The sequence below is a fragment of the Corythoichthys intestinalis genome, chromosome 12 (assembly GCF_030265065.1).
Source record: "Corythoichthys intestinalis isolate RoL2023-P3 chromosome 12, ASM3026506v1, whole genome shotgun sequence".
Taxonomy (NCBI): domain Eukaryota; kingdom Metazoa; phylum Chordata; class Actinopteri; order Syngnathiformes; family Syngnathidae; genus Corythoichthys; species Corythoichthys intestinalis.
Window position 1 is genome coordinate 31150686 of NC_080406.1, and position 22317 is coordinate 31173002.

The following is a 22317-nucleotide window of genomic DNA, read 5'->3' on the forward strand; positions in this document are numbered from 1 at the left end:
TCAGATTTTTTGTGGAATGCACATTTTTTTGACAATGGAAATTTTCTGTTGATTACCCCTGAAATGCAATTTTTTTGTCCACACATTGGCAGACCCTTGGAAGTGCGATAACTAAGTCATTTATAAATACTTTTTTAATTTCGACCATTCAAAATGTTCAGTGGCATCAGACCTATCCATACAGATATAATTTTTATTTATTTTTGATACCCTCTATGTACAATAAAAGCAATAATGTGCTTTCAGCAAAAAAACAAGTATGTGTATATATATAAAAACGAAATTAAAGTTGGAATGTTTGATATGAATAATTAGGGCCTTGAATATGTTAAAAAATCATAACAGACTTTTTGTGGCATGCACATTTTTTTGGCAATAGCAATTTTCTGTTGATTACCCCAGAAACGAGAATTTTTGTCCGGATATTGGCAGACCCTTGGAAGTGTGTCATTTCCGAATACTTTTTTTACTTTATAATAATGTAAAATATAAAAACAAATCGAAGTAGGAATATTATATATCAGGTCATTAGAGCCTTGAATATGTTAATAAAAAATCAGAACAGCAAAAAAATTTTTGGAACTCATTTTTTGACAGTGGCAATTTCCAAATGTTTACCAGTCTTGCAGTATTGGGGATGAAGTCTGGCGCCCTCTAGAGGGTGTGATAACTATGTCATTTCTAAATATTTTTTTACTTGAGACTATTCAAAATATTCAATGGCATCTGACCTATCCAGGGGTGAAAGTGGGCCAGAACGGTCAGGAACGCAGTTCCGGTATAAGATTCAAGCCCAGAACGCAGTTCCGGTATAAGAGTCAGGGCCGGAATGCTGTTCCGGTACACAGTGATTTGATTCCGAAAATATGACGGCAACTGTCAAAACGCTATGTACAAAAAAAATAATTAAAAAAAAAAAATGCTAAGCTGCCACACATGCATTTCCTCGCCAAAACACAATCTACAAACATCAGATTTACATACACAAGTGTTAACAACAAGCATAATAAAGTGCTTGTGTAGTGTCATCCGTTTCCAACAATATTTATTATTTATTTTATTCCACGAACGGCATGGAGGTTTCCCCAGCTGCTGCAGTTATCAGAGTCCGACGATGATGAGTCACGTCAATGTGCGAATACACGTAAAGCAAAACGCCTGGACTCATTTATCCGTTCAATTGGCTGTCATACTGACATGTGATCAGCAAAGATAGTTAGCGGTGATTGGTTCAAATGTGCATGTTTTCTGGAACAGCAAAAAAAAATAAAAAAAGGTTGTTGAATTGATGAGACAAAAAAAGGGCAATGCAACATAAAATGGATCAAATCTTTAAGAGCAATGAAAGACTTGAAGAGGCTTATTTATCATACTGTACTTAGTTTGATTTGCTCTGATGGGGAGGTTCAGAACATCTTAGCGGTCAATGTTCATTAATGTTAGGCTACTTATTAATTTCCTTATGATTTAAAAAAGTCAATATTTGCGCAATCTTCAAAATATTTTCCATTTCACTCTGCATTTGTACACATTTTTCTGAATATATGTTACTTTGTTATTACAAAAAAAACAAAAAACAAAAGTAAATGTTTACATTAACTTCAATTTTAATATACCCCCTATGTTCTTAAGTAATTAAAATTGAGATTTGGCATTTAGTATGTGAGGAAATGAGGGAAAATAAAAATTAGGAGCTGGAGGTTGGGGTTATAGCTGTTTTTGTTAACTTTTATTTTGCAAATCATTGAAAAAAAATACAATTTTGAATGAAAATCAGCTTTTGTATGTGTTATAGAAATAACTGTGCTAAAACAGTTTTCTTTGCATTTCAGTCGTTTAAGAGGTTTGACCCCCCCCCCCCCCAAAATCAATAAATGAAAGAAAAAAAATTCTGGCTCCGTGACGTCCTTTGTGTCGGGGTGTTCCGGCAAGAAATTCTAGCCACTTTCACCCCTGGACCTATCCATATATATATATATATATATATATATATTTTTTTTTTTTATGTACCGTATTGGCCCGAATATAAGACGGCCCTGATTATAAGACGACCTCCTCTCTTTCAAGACTCAAGTTTGAAAAAATTTTTTATACAGAAAATAATAACAGTACATCTGAAACAAATGATTATAACAATATATTTGTGAGAAAAGCATGTTATTTTGTCTCATTCAAATCTTAATATCTGACATTTAAATATGTAAACTAAAGTGCAAACACATTTGTAAATGAATGGCTTCCGGTTTTTGAAATGTAAATAAACCAATCTATTGTGATAAAACAAAATTGCAATAACAGCATTAACCATCAAAGTGAGGTCAAATGTAACTGTAGTCTTGAAACAAATCTGAATAAAGAAAAACAGTGCAATAAAATGATGCAAACTGGTTAAACTTGGGAGTAGCTGAGATCTGTCATGACAAACATTAGTCCTCAAGTTCAGCATTTGCTTCAATGATATCTGGCGCCATCTAGCGTCATCAATGGGAATAATGTCTAGACCCCAAATATAAGACGACTCTCACTATTTCGGTCTTATTTCAATGCAAAAAACACCGTTTTATATTCGGGCCAATACGGTATTTATTTATTTTTGATACCCTCTATGGACAACAAACGTAGTATTGTGTTGTGATCACAACTCTAAATGTACTATAGCTATATATAGTCACAACGAAGAATTGATAGTTAATTAACAAAATTTATAAACAACCAACAAATAATGGACAACATGAACGTAAACATGAACAATAAACTAATGGTGAACTTCTTGAGCGTGAATGAACATGAACAATAAACAACTTTTTTTTCTTTCTAACAATTCATGCAAATCGGCCTCATGTGCTTTCGGCATACTGATATGTCACATTTAGAGCAGACATTGGACGCTCTCAGTGGGTTGACACAAAGTCCACACTGCTTTCTCTTTGATGAAGGTACAGGTGTGGCCTCTGCAGCCTGGAAGCCTTGGGTTTTTAGTTGCCTTCTGCGCAACATTTCTGGCTCAATAAGTGCCATACCAAGTTCTTCAAGGAAAAGTCTCCGCTTGTACCGCTTTCCTGCATTCCAATCCGGGTTGATTTCAGTGAAGAGCACGAAAGCATTATAGCACGACACGTCCACCATGTGATAAAACAGGCACATTGGCCATCTCTGTGCCCGCCGGCGGACAGAGTAGGTGCCACACACCTGCAAAAATACACACACATCCCGCCCCAAAAAATCTGATGACATCGTATTTGATGACGAGACAGTTTGATATAAAGCACTAACAAAGATAAAACCTCTGCTTACCTGGTCTAGGCGGTCTACAGCTCCTTTGCACCTGTTGTAGTCAAGAATAATTTGAGGTTTTTTCTTGCTGCTGTTCTCACCTTGCGGTTTCCTGTGCTTTGTGCTAAGCACAAGCACGTTCTTGCCTTTTTTGGGGTAGTAAGAGACCAAACACTTGTCTTTGGTGAAAGCAAAGAGGCTCGAGAGGAGTGCTCTGTCTTGAAGCTGGAGGAGCTGCAGAGGAATTTCGGCCTTGTTTTTCCTTAGTGTTCCAACCAAGGACATTTTTTTTTTTTTTAGTTCATCGGCCAGAGTGAATGATGTAAAAAAATTATCAGTTGTGAGGGTGTGACCCTCAAGAGAATCACACAGCCCTAACACTACCTGCATGGCCAGGTTTTTCTCCCGCTGTCCCCCAGGTGGCTTGCCTGTGTAGACATCAAGTTTCCAGGCATATGCGGTGTTGACATCGCATAATGCCCAGATTTTAAGGCCATATTTGGCCGGCTTTGAGGGGATGTACTGCCGGAAGGAGCAGCGGCCCCTGAATGAAATGAGCTGCTCATCAATGCAGACCTCCCTGCCAAGATTGAACAAGCGGGGCAGAAGACTGTTCCACATCCTCCACAGTTCCAGAATAGGCGACATCTTCGTTTCATGATGTCGCTGTGGCCTCCGTAGCTTGTCTTCAAATCGCAACAGCCTATTTATACGCACAAATCTGGTATGCCCCATTGCCTCTGCAAAAAATGTGCGACCTGTTTTCTTGTTCCACATGCTGCTTGTTGTCTCATGTCTTGATTTATATACTCCAGACAGGATCAAAAGCCCTAAATAGGTCCTCATCTCTTGCGTGGTCATCGCCATCCACCCAGTCATCGTACGGTTTCCTTGTAAATTTGTCATCTTAACGATATGATTGATTATGTCCTCAGTAAAAAACAAATTGAAAGCCGACTCGGGGCTACTGATCCTGGCTGTGGCGTAGCATGTTGGACCCGGCAATGGAATGGCCGGGGGGATGTAATGTCCGGCAACATCGTGAGTAGCTGACCACATTATTTTGCCATTTTTTGATCTCCAATTCTTCTGCTCGCCCTCCTCCTTATCGTCGTCATCATCCGGACTTTTGTGCTCCTCCAACTCATCTTCCGGCTCATTGGACCCAAAGTCAGGGATAAAATCCTGATCAGAGGCAGCGGAAGAGGCATCGGAAGATGCCTCTGATGGAGTGGAAAAATCCTCTCCATGCTCCATGACCAATCGTCGAGCTGTTTTACAAACGAGAGCTGTATTGGGAAATGCTGAGCAAAGTTTAGTAAAGTCGCTCAAAACACCGCTATCCAATAGGAAGCGGGAAAGGGGAGGGTCAGATTCAAAGGCTGGACCAATAGCAACATCAAACAACAATTCCAGCATTCCCCCAGGCAGATCAGCCATTTGAAGTTGACGCCCCTGCAGATTCTGCACACACAAACGCACACACTCAAATGCACAAATTTCAATTAACACTTTATCTTGCAAAATAACTTCACCCAGCAATGCACTAAGCTTGAGAACGATAAACCGATACGACCGGATGTCCAGTTTTACAGGTGAGAGATACAGCTGTATCGATAGTAAACTTACCATTCGACAGTAATTAGCCACTAAATATTCAATGAACCGATAGTAGAGACAGAATTCGGCTATCGCGAGCACAAGAATCGGCTTCTAATGCCTAGTTCAATCCATTGCTTAATTTGATAATAATTTAGCTTTTACCTCACACGCTGCGCTTGTGTCATTCACCACACAGCGCACTTAAGATTGTGACCGCCATCGTGGTTGCCTCAACTTCCCATTCATTTCGGCAGAACGTTAATAAAGAATTTAGGTGTTCCAAAATGTTTTTTGTGAATTAATAAGCTTCAACAAAAATTTCATTATTAAAGTAGTAAAAAAAAATAATTATTAGTCGACTAATTGTAAAAATAGTCTGGGACAGCCCTACATCAGATCTATCCATACGTATATAGTTTTTTTTAATTTATTTTTTTATGCCCTCTGTGTACAATAATAGTAATATTGTGCTATGAGCAAAACTAACTATGATGTATGTAATATATACATAAAAAAAAAACAAAAAAACAAATTGGAATATTTCATATGTCATTAGCGCCTTGAATATGCTTCACTTGAGGCCCCGCTGAAACGATAAATCATGTAATCGTAGGAAATGCACTATAACACACCAGGTGACAGAGCATCAAAAAACATGAAAAATTGTGATTTATAATGGGAGTGAATGGGGATGAAAGGTGGCACTATACTCGCTGCGTCATGAAAAAGTAGGCCTCCCACATTAATAATGACAATACCAATTTTGAAATGGTGGATGGTGCCGTTTTGAACTTCAACCTGCTTTGACAATATTCAGCCCTCTAACTCATTTTTAGATATGCTTTATATATGATAATATGATGAGTAACAAAGCAAAACACCAGGGTATGGCGCAATACTGCACGAGGGTTAATTGTGAGAAACTCAAGACTTTGTGGGTACGGGCGTTTTACCTTCTGGCTCCCTGGACTTGTCCGTCCTTTCGAGTTCTTTTGATGGGAGAGACTCTCTGACGGGCTTGATTTTCTCGAGCTTTCCCAGGATCTAAAATGGAATTTCCTATTAACACGTGCATTGGCTCAATATTATCTCATTCGCTACCATTGACGGCGACAGACGTCCAAACCACTTATGTATGTGTATATTAGGCCTGAACGATATATCGTTTAAACATCGCCATCGCGATGTGCACATGTGCAATAGTCCCATCGCAAGGACGTGCGATAGTTTTTTAATTTCATTTTTTTTAATCCACAAACGTTTGTTTTGAGGAAGGAGAGGGGAAAAAAGCGCACAGTTTCTCTTTCTCTCCAGCAAGTCATCGGCTCCTCCCCCTCCCCCTGCAACAGCGGAGTGGAGGGAGGAGGGGCCGAACAGCAGAGCGGAGGGAGGAGGGCCCGTTCTCAAAGTGAAAGCAAGCAATCAACACGTTGGAGGAGCAAGGAAGACTGTATCCAAAAGGAGTTTTGGAAGTATTTTGGCAAGAACAAGACTATAAGGGACAAAAAACAGCCCTGTCGACAGTGCCTCGCCATGGTTGCCTCAACAAGAAGTAATCTGTCAAACATGTGGGACCATTTAAAACGCAGGTATCTATGCATTCCTGCTACGAGCTCCCCATCAGAGGCTTTTTAGCACAGGTGGGAACATTGTTAAATGCCAACGTTCTTGTCTCAAGCCTGCTATAGTGGATAAACTAATAGTCTTGGCCAAAAACCTATGAGACCCAGTTGAGAATTGCTGAGCAAGGAAGGTGGACGATATGCAGACAAATACATAACACAGCTGAAGGAATGTCTTTTCTTTTTATTCATGTGACAGCTATCAGGAAGGCAGGAAATTTGGGAGTTAAAATGGTTCTGTTATTCATCACAGTTATTTGCAGTTATTCAGTTCAATTATTTACAAGTTCAATTGAGTTTGTTTCTTTTATATTTAAATTTATTGTAAACCGTATTTTTCAAATAACTATATATAGTACAGCTGCACATAAAGTTTTGATACTTAATATTTTTGTTGAAATATTTTTACAACTTTGTTGCCGTTTTGCAGTTTTATATTGTTATATTTTGTGTAAACAACTCAGGGGACTAATGCACTTGCACTTTTATTAGTCAGATTTAATATTTAAGTTCAAATATGTTGACAACTTTGTTGTTTAACTGAGGTTTTTATGTATTGTTATAGTTTGTGAACTCTTTTGTCATATTTAATATTTTTGTTCAAATATGTTGACAACTTTGTTGTTTTACTGAGGTTTTTATTTATTGTTATAGTTTGTGAACAACTCTTTTGTTTGTCATATTTAATATTTTTGTTCAAATATGTTGACAACTTTGTTGTTATTTTACAGAAGTTTTTATTTATTGTTATATTTTGTCAAAAACTTAGGGGACTAATGCACCTGCTCTTTTATTTATCATTTAATGTATTTGCTGCTGTTGAAGTGTAAAATATTGTATTCAATAAATGATCTATTTTGTGCAGACATGACTTCCTGGATACCTTCATACAGAAATCTTCATCATTCACAAATTAAACGGTATTATATGAATACACTGTGGTCACGGTGTGTTATGTAAAGTATTTCCAAACAGCTATGCAAGTCATTTAGTGAAAATTTCTTTAAAAAAGATAGATCTTTTTTTTTTTTAATATCGCAATATAATATCGCAATATATTGCAAACCTAAAAAAAATCGCAACAATAGTTTTTTCCAATATCGTTCAGGCCTAGTGTATATATATTTGGGATGTGACAAAATATCAAAATAGTGATATATAGTGATACTTTATATCTCAAAACACAGGTTATCGATATGCTCCTTCCAAGAATCAATAAATTGTTTTTAAAAAGGTGCTAAGTGTTTAAAAAAAAAAGTTGCTACCAAAATCTTCCACTAGAATTAAAGGTTTGTGGAATTTCCGATTTTTAGATTATTCGCGATTCGGCCGCTGAAGATTCGAGAACGATTCATAAACATCTGTATTCAATTATTTAAATATGCTAAGTAAAGCGGAACTAAAACACAGTCTTCGGGACGTAATGAGAAATGGACCGACAACTCATGCCGCTAGATAAAAAAAAAACAAAAAACAATATCTGACTGCGGTCGACAGCCGCTACAAACAACGCGCAGTTGCTACAAACTACGCCCACGTTACTATAAACTGCGCCGACATAATGCTACGGTAGATATCAACTGTATATAGAACTAGATGCGAAATGACAGACTCCGCGGCATTAGCACATGTATAAAAAACGAGATGCGAAATGACAGACTCGCTGCTGTTAGTTATCAGCCGCCCTTTTAAAGCAGTAGACTTCTCAAGAAGGCTCTGTTGTAGTGAACCTTATTAACTTTTTATCCAAAATACTCCTAAATCAGCAAACTCTTGACTTGAATCGATCTTTAAACGATGACACAGTTTTAAAACTTTCACATGCAGAAAGTAGAAGTAAGGGAAATTATGGAATAGCGGGAGCAATTTTAAGAACTTTAACGGTTCTTTCACAACATTAAATTAATGTAGTTTAAAGCTGCTGATACAGAATAAGGTCTTGAGTATTTTATTTACTTTTTTGAACTGTTAACTTGATACTGAAATAGTAGTTTATTTAAGTTTGGGAGGATTTTTGTAACTAATGTACAAAACATTAAAAGCAGCTAATAGCTGGGGGGTGGGTTGCATCAATAATTGATTTAAAATCGAATCATAGCCTCTGAATCTTAATCGTAATCGAATTGTGAGGTGCCCCAAGATTCCCACGTCTAACTAGAATAGTATGTCTGTCAATGGCTGCTATTGACGCCACAAGACATTTCGACTGGAAAGGGCAAATGAACTTTTGTTCATTCGAAACCTAAAAATTCCCAACCAGTCTTTCAGATTTTTGGGGCATTTACAGGTCACTTTCTGTTTGTTTTAGGGCTTTTACAGGTCACTTACTGTTGAGTTTGAGTCACTGCCTATTCATTTGGGGAGATTCCTGGGTGACTTTCTGTTCTGTAACCCAAAATCAACAGGAAGTGACCCATAAATGCCATAGAATCAACAGAAAATGACCCAGAAATGTCCCAAATTCAACAGGAGGTGGCTGAAAATCAACAACAAATGACCTGAAATCCTCCAAAATTAAACTCATTGCTTGCCATTGACCGCCATAGACATCCAATCGTTTAAAATGGAAGAGATGGCAGCTGCGATTCTCCCTGTTCAAATGGATTGGACGTCTACTAGTGATGTTTGTGCTCGTTTTTCTGTTTATTACTTGGATAGTAAAATATTGTAGAATTATTTCCTGACACATGTATCGATAATATTTATATAAATACTAGGGCTGTCAAACGATTAAAATTTTTAATCGAGTTAATTACAGCTTAAAAATTAATTAATCGTAATTAATCGCAATTCAAACCATCTATAAAATATGCCATATTTTTCTGTAAATTATTGTTGGAATGGAAAGATAAGACACAAGATGGATATATACATTCAACATACGGTACATAAGTACTGTATTTGTTTATCATAACAATAAATCAACAAGATCGCATTAACATTATTAACATTCTGTTAAAGCGATCCATGGACAGAAAGACTTGTTCTTAAAAGATAAATGTTAGTACAAGTTATAGAAATTTTATATTAAAACCCCTCTTAATGTTTTCGTTTTAATAAAATTTGTAAAATTTTCAATCAAAAAATAAACTAGTAGCCCGCCATTGTTGATGTCAATAATTACGCAATGCTCATGGGTGTTGAAGCCCATAAAATCAGTCGCACCAAAGCGCCAGCAGAGGGCGAAAAAACTCCAAAAAACACAAGTCACAAGTGGACATTGCACTGTGCTGTCATTTTAATCTGTTTGAGCGGGGCATGTGCGTTAATTGCGTCAAATATTTTAACGTGATTAATTTTAAAAATTAATTACCGCCCGTTAACGCGATAATTTTGACAGCCCTAACAAATACGTTTTATAATCCAAGTGGATAAAGTTAAAATCCTCAAAAACAAGTTTTTTTTTTTTTTTTTTAACACAAAAACAGGTCGAAGTGGAGTTACCTTGGACGGCTTGCTGATGCTCTTGTCAGGTGGTCTGCGGAGAGCACGGTCTTTGGCTTCACAGTTGAGCAGAAGGGTTTCAAAGTGGTTAGTGGAACCTTTGGGGTCCTCCCTGGTGGCTTCATCCTCCCAGGGCTTGGAGGTGGAGGAGGATGGCTTTGCAGTCAGCACCGATTCCTGACTTTTGCTCGTGCTCTTTCGGTGCAGACCCGAGCTAACGCTGGAGTCTGAAGAGGGCGGGCCAGCGTCCTCTCGAACTTTGGAGGCGGTTGGGACCTTGAGCTTGAGTTGGCCGCTCTCCTTCGGCTCGCTCTTCTTTTCCTGCATCAGGTCTTTGATGCCCTTCAGCTTGACGTCAGGCTTCTTCTTGGGCTTGGATTGCTGCTCGTCCGGGCAAGGTTTCTCCTCCGACAAACCTTCGCTGAGGTCCTCATCCGAAGTCACCACCACGCCGTACTTGACTTTCTTCTTCTTAGTGTCCTCGCCGCCTCTGTCCTTCTTGTGCTTGCCATCTTTGCTCTTGTCCTTCCTGGGCTTCTTGTGCGGCATTTCGTCTTCATCCTCCGAGTCGATCAGACGCTTCTTGATCTTCGCCGTCTTCTCCTCCTCGTCTGTCTCTGGGGCGGGCAAAGGCTTAAATTCATCTCGCCACTTGTCCTTTTTCTTCTCCTTTCGAGGAGGCTCCTCGTTGTCGTCTTCCGGTGGCTGCTCGCAAGCCTTTTTCTTTTTCTTCTTGAAGACAGGCGCGTCGGCGGCGGGCATGTCCTTGTCGCTGTTGCTCTCAGAGTCGGCGTCAAACAGGTCACTCTTGGTCGGTAGTTGCTTGTAGGAGAAAAGGGTGGCATAATGCATTTACTTTCATTAGCAGACAAAGTTTTTCTTTGTCGCGTGAACATTTCTCAGGAAATTATTTGGCGCGATGCAATTTAAAATGTAAGGAATTTAAGACCTATCAGTTGACATTTAAATGCCTTTCTGAGGCTCTTTGTCAAGATTAAAGACGCGGCAATAGATCAGCCCAAATTCATACTTTTTTTTTTGGGGGGGGGGGGGGGGGGGGGGGGTCTGTGATCGGTCAATCACTAAAAATATTAGCAATCTTGTCCACAAACCACTTCCAGCGTTAGTTAGCCACATTAGCCCGTTAGGATTTGGTTGTGGACGTTTATGGTCATTAATATGACCATATAAGTAGACTTGTTCATTAGTTTTTCATTTTTCAACCCCAACATAATGTTTACAGTTGTAATGTATGCTGCTCTTTGCTACATTAATAGGTGAAGGAGTGGAAATTGTAAACCTCATTAGATAATCCCTGTTTAGTGAAATCTCACATTTGGCTAGCATTAAAACCGTTTTAGCATTAACAGGCATGGAGATGCGAAATAAGGAAGACTTACAGACCTGGTTTATTTATTCTCCAGAAAATTAGTTCACAGGTTAAATGTTTTAACAAAAGAACAAGTCTGATTGGAATATTAAAGGTGCATACCAGGCATGAAAATGGGTTAGGGGTTAAAAAGTTGAGAAGGGTGTGGAGGAAATACAGTGGGGCAAATAAGTATTTAGTCAACCACCAATTTTGCCAGTTCTCCCACTTGAAAAGATTAGAGAGGCCTGTAATTGTCAACATGGGTAAACCTCAACCATGAGAGACAGAATGTGGAAAAAAAAAACAGAAAATCACATTGTTTGATTTTTAAAGAGTTTATTTCCAAATTACAGTGGAAAATGAGTATTTGGTCACCTACAAACAAGCAAGATTTCTTGCTGTCAAAGAGTCTAACGAGGCTCCACTCGTTACCTGTATTAATGGCACCTGTTTTAATCAATCAATCAATCAATCAAATTTATTTATATAGCCCTTTACAAAACCCGAAAGGCCCTCAAAGTGCTTTACAACAAAACATGGCTCAAGATAAATAAAAGGCAGGAAAATATTATACAATGACATTTTACAAAATAAAATAAAACAAAGAGCGCATCGCAATAAAATTCCAGCAAGTAAAACAATAAAACCGATAAAACCGAAAAAACATTAAAAAAGCCCTTAAGCTAATAAAACCAGGCTATCCTAATCTTTGTAAAAGGCGAGTCTAAAAAGGTGTGTTTTTAGCCGAGACTTAAAAAGACCTACATCCGTGGTGGTACGGATTTCGGGGGGAAGGCTGTTCCACAGCCTGGGGGCAGCAACCGCAAAGGATCGGTCACCCCACTGTTTAAGTTTTGACCTTGGAACATCTAAAAGAAGCTGGCCGGTCGAGCGAAGAGTCCTGCCAGAGTTACGAAAAGTTAAAATTTCCGATAGATAAGATGGAGCCTGGCCATTAATAGAATTAAAAACAAACAGTAAAAGTTTGAACTCAATTCTAAAATGGACTGGAAGCCAGTGGAGTGATGATAGCACGGGGGTAATATGCTCACGTCTAGGTGTACCTGTTAAAAATCAAGCAGAAGCATTTTGAACAAGTTGCAGCCGAGAGATCGAGGACTTGGGTAGGCCAACATAAAGTGCATCGCAGTAGTCCAGCCTTGAACTTATAAAAGCGTGAATTGCTTTTTCAAGGTCGTGGCGACTAAGAAAAGGCTTCACTTTGGCTAAGAGACGAAGCTGGAAAAAACTTGCTCTTACAACGGAACTAATCTGTTTTTCAAAGTTAAGCCTGCTATCGAATATCACTCCGAGATTTTAACTCATTATCGGTACAAAAAACACCTGTCCACATCTCAGTCTGTCACACTCCAAATTCCACAATGGCCAAGACCAAAGAGCTGTCAAAGGACACCAGAGACAAAATTGTAGACCTGCACCAGGCTGGGAAGACTGAATCTGCAATAGGTAAAACGCTTGGTGAAAAGAAATCAACTGTGGGAGCAATTATTAGAAAATGGAAGACATACAAGATCACTGATAATCTCCCTCGATTTGGGGCTCCATGCAAGATCTCACCCCGTGGCGTCAAAATGATAACACTGTGAGCAAAAATCCCAGAACCACACGGGGGGACCTAGTGAATGACTTACAGAGAGCTGGGACCGCAGTAACAAAGGCTACTATCAGTAACACAATGCACTGCCAGGGACTCAAATCCTGCACTGCCAGACGTGTCCCCCTGCTGAAGAAAGTACACGTCCAGGCCCGTCTGCAGTTTGCTAGAGAGCATTTGGATGATCCAGAAGAGGGCTGGGAGAATGTGTTATGGTCAGATGAAACCAAAATAGAACTTTTTGGTAGAAACACAGGTTCTCGTGTTTGGAGGAGAAAGAATACTGAATTCAATCCGAATAACACCATACCCACTGTGAAGCATGGGGGTGGAAACATCATGCTTTGGGGCTGTTTTTCTGCAAAGGGACAAGGATGACTGTTCTGTGTAAAGGAAAGAATGAATGGGGCCATGTACCGAGAGATTTTAAGTGAAAATCTCCTTCCATCAGCAAGGGCATACGTGGCTGGGTCTTTCAGCATGACAATGATCCCAAACACACAGCCAGGGCAACAAAGGAGTGGCTTCGTAAGAAGCGTTTCAAGGTCCTGGAGTGGCCTAGCCAGTCTCCAGATCTCAACCCCATAGAAAATCTGTAGAGGGAATTGAAAGTACGTGTTGTGTATGTTCCTGTACACTGTACAACCCAACAAAATATTGAGCTCTGTTGACCCACACTGTGTTTCAGCAGGGCTGTGCAGAGACCGGTGGAGGGGCGGGTGTTCATAGATCAAAAGGTGGACATGAACAAGTATTTAATACACCTTACAACAACATAACTTCAACTTTAACCACCTGTAGATAATAATTGGCTGTGACTGTGACATACTTTAATTGGGAGGGGGCAACAGTGAATAGAAATCAACACTGTCATCAACACTTTCTGGCTGTGACTCAGTCAGTCTGCCTCTTTTCTTCCTTCAACCTCTGCATCAAAACTTCCTTCCCCAACTTGTTGTTCATCTGAGAACAACCACATCAGGTGGTCACTGAGCCACCAACAGGACAGTTTTCTCAAAGCTATTATTTCATCATTATCCATATTTAACAACTCTAGCACCTAATAATAAAGCAATGACATAAAATCTTATAGAAAAATAACATTGTAGTTGTGTTTATAATTGTATTTTATACCTGACTATCCTTGCAAACTTTTTGTTACAAAGTGTGCTATTCACCCAGCTGATGAAGTATCCACTGCCTTAAGCAGCTTCATCCAACTTTTTTTTTTTTATCCCTCAATATCCTTTCCTTACGAGGCATATCTATATAATGAAATATAAATTGAAAAAATGTTGTTTTTTTTTTGTAATCAGACTCCCCTGTGGCTTTTATTTTTCAAGCTTTCTTAATTTCTTTCTCAATAACTATGGGGGTAGATTTGTGTCTTTATTATTCAATTAAAAAAAAAGTTGCTTCAATCCAAAACAAAGTTGCTTCAATCAAAAAATATATTTTTAATCCCAAAAACGTCACTTCAATAAAAAAATATTTGAATGTAAAAAAAAAACCTGAGACAAAAAAAGCATTTGAAAACAATTTTTCTTGATTAAAACAACTTTTTCGAATGAATAATGTTTTATAAACAAAATGAATAAATATAATCATAATAATAATGAAAAAAATACATGTTATAAACATAGAACCCACCAAAAGATTAGACTCTCTTCTTTCAGCAGGAAAAAAAGTTCATATCTTTTTCCATTCTTTGGAAATCAGCTTTAGAAAATAGCATAGTTTGAACAGTTTTTTCAATTTCTTATGAAAAAACAGAGAAATTGAGCTTTTTGTAAAAGCATAAATTTCAAACATAACTTTGACATTAACAGCTTTTTTTTTGCTTTTATGACATCTCAAACATCTGAATGTTTTCCTTCTACAAAATAACAAACAACAAGACAAATAGAGCTTTTATAGCAAAGTAACAATTTATTTACACATCACTAAACCATTGAACTGTTGAACTATTTGCGCACATAACAATATATTTCAACATAACACATAACTTTTGAACTATTGACGTGCGTGTGTGTGTGTCTACGATGAATATAGTTTCTTTGTGTGGTAGGCAATAAAACAGGTGCCTTTATGCAGTGGCACACAACAAGCACTACACCACATTGTTGTCTCACTTCGCACGCCTTTTCGTTGGCAGACTCTGCATTTTCTTTGTGGCTTTGACTTCTTTGTGGTGGGTTTCAAGTATTCGAGTTTGTGCCTGCTCAGTTTCCCATCAAGCCGGCATGGTGGGTCAATTTTGTAAGGTGCCCGAACTGAGCGCTTAGCCACTCCAACTACCCGCTCCACATCTGACCCTTCCTCCTCCTCCACATCAAGCGGGGAAGTCCAGGAGTCTATTACCTCTAGCAAAAAGGCCAGGAGAGAAGTACTCTTACCTGAGTTTTTTTGCTTGAAGAGAACATATGCGTTGAAGATGCACAATTGAAAGAGGTAGGCTACAAATTTTTTGGGCCAGTTTAGAGACCTTGGCATGAAGGGGTAGTATGGAGTGTTCTGGTCCAATTTGTCTACCCCATTCATGTAGGCGTTGTAGTCTACAACGCAAGATGGTTTGAGCACACACACTTTTTCTTTGTGACCTCCATTATGGCAGGAAATCTTTGCCTCTGACCCCAAGCTGCTATTTGTTGCCTCTCTGATCACATCGGGGCCCCCCCTGTTTTTTCTTTGGGTCCCGCAAATGTTGATCTTTGCCTCAATCAGAAGCTTGCACAACTCAGTGGAATTGTAGAAATTGTCCATGAAGAGGGTGTAGCCATGTCCAGGGAGGCGGTCAAGGAGCATGAACACAATATTGGACAGATTAGATGATTCACCATAGTACGGATGCATGTTGAAACAATAGCCCGTCTTGGAATCGCGCAAAATGTACGATTTGATCCCGTATTTTACGGGTTTTTGTGGGTTGTAGACCCTGAAAGAGAGGCGGCCCCGCCACTTCATTACACCCTCATCAATGCAGATATTTTCATACGGCTGATACAGTGTTTTGAACTTCTGTATCAAGTAGTTGAACACATGCCGAACTTTGTAAATTTTGTCTCCAACATAAGGTGTGTCTATATTGAAGTGAAGGAATCGCAAAATTGATTGAAAGCGATTCCTAGACATTGTCTGGCCAAAAAAGGGGGTGGAAATCAGGTGATGAGTAGACCAATAGAGGGCAAGCTTCGGTTTGTGCACGACACCTGTGACAAAAGTAAGTCCAAAAAATTTCTTTAGCTCTTCTACACAGACTGGTTCCCATGTGCCTGTTCCGGGGTGTTGACTGTAAAAATTGTTTGCAAAAAGGTTTGTTGCATCTGCTATATGTTGGAGAAGTTGATCAGTTAGGAAAAGCTCCACGAAATTGACTGGCTGATCCGATTCCAGCTGCGCAGCAGCACTCTGAGGTCCGGGAGCTGCCGTGAAGGGGATTTTCTGGGGCTGCAAATTTTCAAAACGCCAGCCTGGTTGATCAAAACTTCTCAATGCACAACCTGTAAATAATAGAAATACACACAACTGCTATTAAAAAAAAAAATAATAATAATATATATATGTATTGTTGCAACATGAAATAAGTTTTATTCACCTTTTTTTGCACCCCCAACACGCGTGGAAACACCTTTGTTTATGTATGCACGACCTGTAATTTATTGAAACATGATCAATTACCACAAAGTACAAACCATATTTTGTAGCTGTGGTACAAAGTGGATTTTTTTTTTTTTTTTTTTTTACTTCACCTTTCCTTGCACTGCCAACACGTGTGGCGACTCGTTTGATGATGGATGTACTACCTATAATTTATAGATATAATCAACTACCATCCAGTATATTGTGTAGTTGCAGCGTGAAGTGTTTATATATATATATATATATATATATATATATATATAAAATAAAAAAATATATAAAAAAAGCTTTTATTCACCTTTTTTTGCGCTGGTGACACAACCACTTATGTCAACACTGCGAGTGGATTCACGCTCTGAAATTTATAGAAATATGTATTTACTGTATAAGAAATATATATTATTGTATAAGCAGGGGTGAAAGTGTCTACAATTTCTTGCCGGAACTCCCCGACGTGAAGGTCGCCACGGAGCCAGAAATTGTATTAATTAATTAATTTTTGTTGTTGTTGTTGTTGTTGTGTGTGTGTGTGTGTGTGTGGGGGGGGGGGGGGGTGTCAAACCTCCTAAAACTACTGAAATGCAAAGAAAACTGTTTTGGCTATTTCTATAACACACACAAAACTGATTTTCATTCAAAATTGTATTTTTTCAATGATTTGCAAAATAAAAGTTAACAAAAACAGCAATAACTCCAACCTCCATCTCATAATTTTTATTTTCCCACATTTCCTCACACACTAAATGCCAAATCTCAATTTTAACTACTTTTGAACATAGGATGTATATTAAAATTGAACTTAATGTAAACATTTACTTTTACTTTCTTTTTTTGTTCTTAATAATAAAGATATAAGTGACATACATTCAGAAAAATAAGTACAAATGACATATTATGCAGCGTGAAATGGAATATATTTTGAGGATCGCGCATTGACTTTTTTAAATCATAAGGAAATGAATAAGTAGCCTAACATAAATGAACAAAGTTCAAAATGCACATTGACAGCTAAGATGTTCTGAACCGCCCCATCAGAGCAAATAAAACTAAATATGATAAATAATCCTCAACTCTTTCCTTGCTCCTAAAGATTTGATCCACTTTCTGTTGCATTGCCCTTTTTTTGTTGCATCAATTCAACAAACTTTTTTTTTTTGCTGTTCCAGAAAACATGCACATTTGAACCAATCAGAGCCAACTATCTCTGTTGACCACATGTCAGTATGTCAGCCAATTGAACAAATAAATGAGTCCAGGCAAACTTTGCTTTGCTGCGTGCATTCGAACATTGACGTGACTCATCATCGTCAGACTCAAATAACTGCAGCAGCTGGGGAAACCTCCATGCCGTCCGTAGAATAAAATAAATAATAAATATTGGTGGAAATGGATTACGCTACAAAAGCACTTTATTATGCTTGTTGTCAACATTTTTGTATTTAAATCTGATGTTAGTAGGTAGATTGTTTTCTTCTTGGAAATGAAATGCATGTGTAGCATCTTAGCATTGTTTTTTTACATAGCGTTTTGACAGTTGCAATCATATTTTTGGAATCAAAGCACAGTGTACACAGCATTTAGGCCCTGAATCTTATACCGGAACTGCGTTCCTGACCGTTCTGGCCCACTTTCACCCCTGTGTATAAGTCAGCGATTTTTCAAGCCAAGATAAGCCAAGCTACCACCTACCTTCTTGTGTTGGTGGGTCCGGGGAAGGCTCTCGGCTGCTCTCGGTTGAATGAGGTGGCTCCCAGTAATCTGATGAGTCCGGATCAAGATCGATCTCACTTTTATCTTCATCTTCATCGTTGGTTTCAACCTGGGCTCAGGAGTAACGCGACGTGAGCTCTGCAGAACGCGTGTGGAACATGACGCTGTTGTGGCTAGGAGTGGGAACCCCAGGGAACCTCACGATATGATACGCAGCTCACGATAACGATTATCTCACGACATCACGATACATCGGTTATCGATATATTGGTCAGAAATTTGATACATGATATTCTACGATACAACTGTTGAAACAAAGAAAAAAAAAGATTTTAAAATAGAAAAAATACTGTTTAAGTCATTTATTAAACAGTGACACCTTTTCTGTGCAACATTGCTGTAAAATATAAATCTGCAAATTGTGTACCTGCACATATAGAGGAAACAAACCACAACCACTGATATATCTTGGAGAGATCATGATGAATAGCACCCTTAATTTCTTTAAAGTTTTAAATCTTTTTAAAAAAAATTAACAGTGCTGTAGGTGTCAGTCAGCAGTTGAGCTTGGAGTGGGGCAATGATCAAAATGGTGGGTCTTTTCTTCGTATATGACCTTTGTTGCCAAAAGCATTGGTTTGAGCACTTCCACCATCTGCTTCAGCATTTGAGATGTCGGACTCAGTCACAATTTTCCTCACCTTAAAAACAACAAAAACAAAAAATATTAGATAACCTAATAGCTTTTGAGTTTAAATCCTGATTTTTTTTTGTGTTGGAAGTATTGAGTGACTTAAAAAATATGAATTGAATGTATAGAAATTAAAAATGCAATAATTACCTATTTTTAATATGTAGGCTACATTAATTATCATGCACATCACCTTATATATATTGGAAGCTATTCAAACCATTTGTATAGCTTATTGTATCAAAATGGCAGAAATATAAAGTAAACTATATGGAAAGTGGTTCTCAAATAATATCAAATAAATCAGTAAATTCTTGTAGGCTTGTTCGATATTTTCATCCAGTTCAGGGTCCTGGTTTATTTTATATCATTCAACACCAAATGTCATCAAAATAAAGCGTCAAAATTAAAAAATCAATTACATTGCAAAACTTTCTTACCTCAAGTGATGAAAGAGAAGCAGTGAAGAAATCCGGTGTCCACTTTGTCACCAGCTGCCAGTGAACCTCATTTTTGTTAGACAATTCTTGCATTCAGCAAAGTCCTTGTTCACCTTGCTTCCTTTCTTGTTGGTGTAAAATCTAAAGTGAGTCCTCGTGTGTGATTTGTAGCAATATTTTTCTCCCTTTTTCCTCCACTGTTCTCACGAAGCTTTTTTTTTCCAACCCACTTGTAGCTTCCTATCTTCTTCTCTAGACGACTTGTGCGCACTTTACCTTCACTGCCACTCTTGAACGCCCGTAGTGGACCGCCAAGGAATTACTCAACAGACATTGAGCAGTTTACAGCATCCATACTCCATTGCATGGCCAATATGTCAAATAAAAGTATCGACACTTGGAGGGAGCATATCGACAACCGATCGGGTTGCAAAATATCACAATACATCGCTGTATCGAGATATTGTCACACTCCTAGTTGTGGCCATGGCTGTCTCGGCAGACAGGGTCAACTTTTGCCTCATCCCCGTCTGTCTCATCAAGATAGATTTTTTTTTTATCTTTCTTTAACAATTGTGTCGTTTTCTTTCCAAAACACTCCTCCAGTGTTGTTTGCCTTTTGTTTTCCATCGTTTTCTACATTTTTCTCACGCTTCTTCACAAGGTCCTTCCAACTTCCGTTTCCTGACTATTTTTCTTCACTTCCTTTCATGGTCCTAGATGAGTTCTTACCAAATGCGCTACTGCCCTCCAGTGGCCAGTTTTATTGCTTTAAAGTGGGTTTTGAGCATTGTGCATTGTAGCGAAGTTGCATCAGAACCTAGAGATGCCTTTTTGTGCAAAAAAAAAAAACAAAAAAACGTAAAAGACCTATAAATACGTTTTTGGGACACTGAAACAATTACAAATAGAACATATTCATACGTTTTTGTGAGCAAATGAGTTTTAAAAAAATTCACTTCAATCAAAAAAAAAATTCAATCATAGAAAGGGTTTACGCATGCGTTAATCATCGTTTAACAAAGTAAGCAGCTTGACAGGGTTTGAGTAGACTCACTATGAAGCATTTAATAAAGCCAAGCATTTTCTTAGTACTTATAGTATATACTATAAGTACTTATACTTATCTTAGTACTATATTCTTGTTTAGAGATGATTCGGTGGGACAGTAACATGTTTAAAACATCATAATTCTTACATTTTGAAGTGCTTAAAAACCATTTATAAATTATAATTTGGGGGAAAAAAAGTGAAAAAAACATGTCATATATGTATCTTTTTCCCAATGCTAAATATAAATAAATACATTGAACAAGCACAAAAAAATTGGGGGGCGCTACTTCGCGGTTTTCACTTATGGCGGCGGGTTCTGGTCCCAATTAACCGCGAAAAACGAGAGATCACTGTATTTCTGAAAAGCTTTAAGAAGCAAGAATTATTCCCACCACACGTCGGGCCAGTGTTGTGCCGACACCGGCCATCAGCTCAAGTCCCAGCCGAAAATAACGCGTCTAAGGCGGACGACGGGATCGATATGAGGCGCCCCCCTCCATCTGAGAGCATGCCACTTCATTTGACTCAACAGTGTGTTTCTTCGCTTATATTACCGCTAAATACACAAGCTTGACGCTAACTTAACAGGAGCTATTTTTCACGGGAGATTTGGCTCTGGTTAGGGCTGGGCGATATGGCCTTAAGTACGTATCACGATAAATTGAGCAGATTTACCTCGATAACGATAACTGACAATAAATTCGCCCAAGCGGACTGTTATATAATTTGAATCAATGCATGGAATACAAATTAACCGTTTCTCGTTAAATTTATTTACCAGCTTTCAATTTAACAATTGCACATGCAGTCTAAACATTAAGTATTAAAAAAAATCTTGTAAACAATAAGAATTCTAGTGTGAACATTTATAACAGCTTGTATGACTTGAAAAATGTACAACATTATAAAAATCAATATGACGACTGTGCAAACATGTCATTCTAACACAAATGACTTGCAGCTTTAACAGTACACTCCAGACAACTTATTGGTAATTGCTGCTGTGACATAATTATTCAACACAAGTGTTTACTTCAAGGTTTCAGTTTTTTTTTTTCCCCCGAAACATTTTTTAATACATGTACCCCCCCACACAGACACAACCAGATTAAAGCTGTATTGCTCTGATGCCAATGAAATTGAAATTTAAGGTTTTATGATGGCAGAATAAAGCAAACACATACAGAAAAATAGCTGTGGCCATTAAACTGTCATATTATATATAGGCTTCACTGTTGGATTATACTTTATGCTAAGTGCTTTACCATCATGAAAGCTTTCAGAGAAATCACACAGAGATGCCAAATAACGCGACATAATGATTGCTACATGAAGTCCGTGCCCAGTCCACTCATTAATTTCAGCCGTTTCGACAAGGTTAGAGCCGCTATCCGACTCTTCCACGTTCATTTGTAGCCGCTGTTAGCCGCTAGCGTTAGCCTGTGGCTTGGCTACCAGAAGAAAGCACTGAAAGCATCCTCTCCTGAAATCGTGAGAACGAGGGAGGACAGTGGGTGAAAGCTGTCTGGAACCCGCCAAGAGTTTACTTAATGTCGGGTGAAAGTTTGGCGAAGCTAACTAAAGCCCGACTCCATTCAGATTACTTGTAGCGTTAGCCTACCAGGCTTCTGTTTGTTTGGCTTCCTGAAAACCACGACTCGATACGTAAGCACACTGTCTGCTTTCTTAAAGGGGAATGAACATAGCCGAACAACACAGAGTCAAAGCGGGATGAAAAGACTATATTTTCTTGTTTTATTAAATTAACGAATTTGCCGACAATGGTCAAAATTATGTCGGTCATCGTGAAGAATTTCGGTGACGGTAAATTTTCGGTTTACCGCCCTGCTGTAGCT

The 22317-nt window shown here is 38.4% G+C and overlaps 1 protein-coding gene across 2 annotated transcripts in view; it reads right to left on the reverse strand.

Moving 5' to 3' along the window:
• Nucleotides 1–1903: 1903 nt before the first annotated feature.
• Nucleotides 1904–22317, reverse strand: part of LOC130927335 (M-phase phosphoprotein 8-like) — a 28223-nt gene continuing 7809 nt past the window's right edge. The window contains exons 3-6 of one of the 2 annotated variants that reach the window (XM_057853096.1): nucleotides 9942–10763; nucleotides 5829–5919; nucleotides 3295–4544; nucleotides 1904–3189 (exon numbers count right to left, since the gene is read on the reverse strand). In XM_057853096.1, coding sequence (XP_057709079.1) covers nucleotides 2815–3189; nucleotides 3295–4544; nucleotides 5829–5919; nucleotides 9942–10763 — 2538 coding nt within the window. In that variant the 3' untranslated portion in view covers nucleotides 1904–2814. The other variant, XM_057853098.1, reaches the window with a different exon arrangement.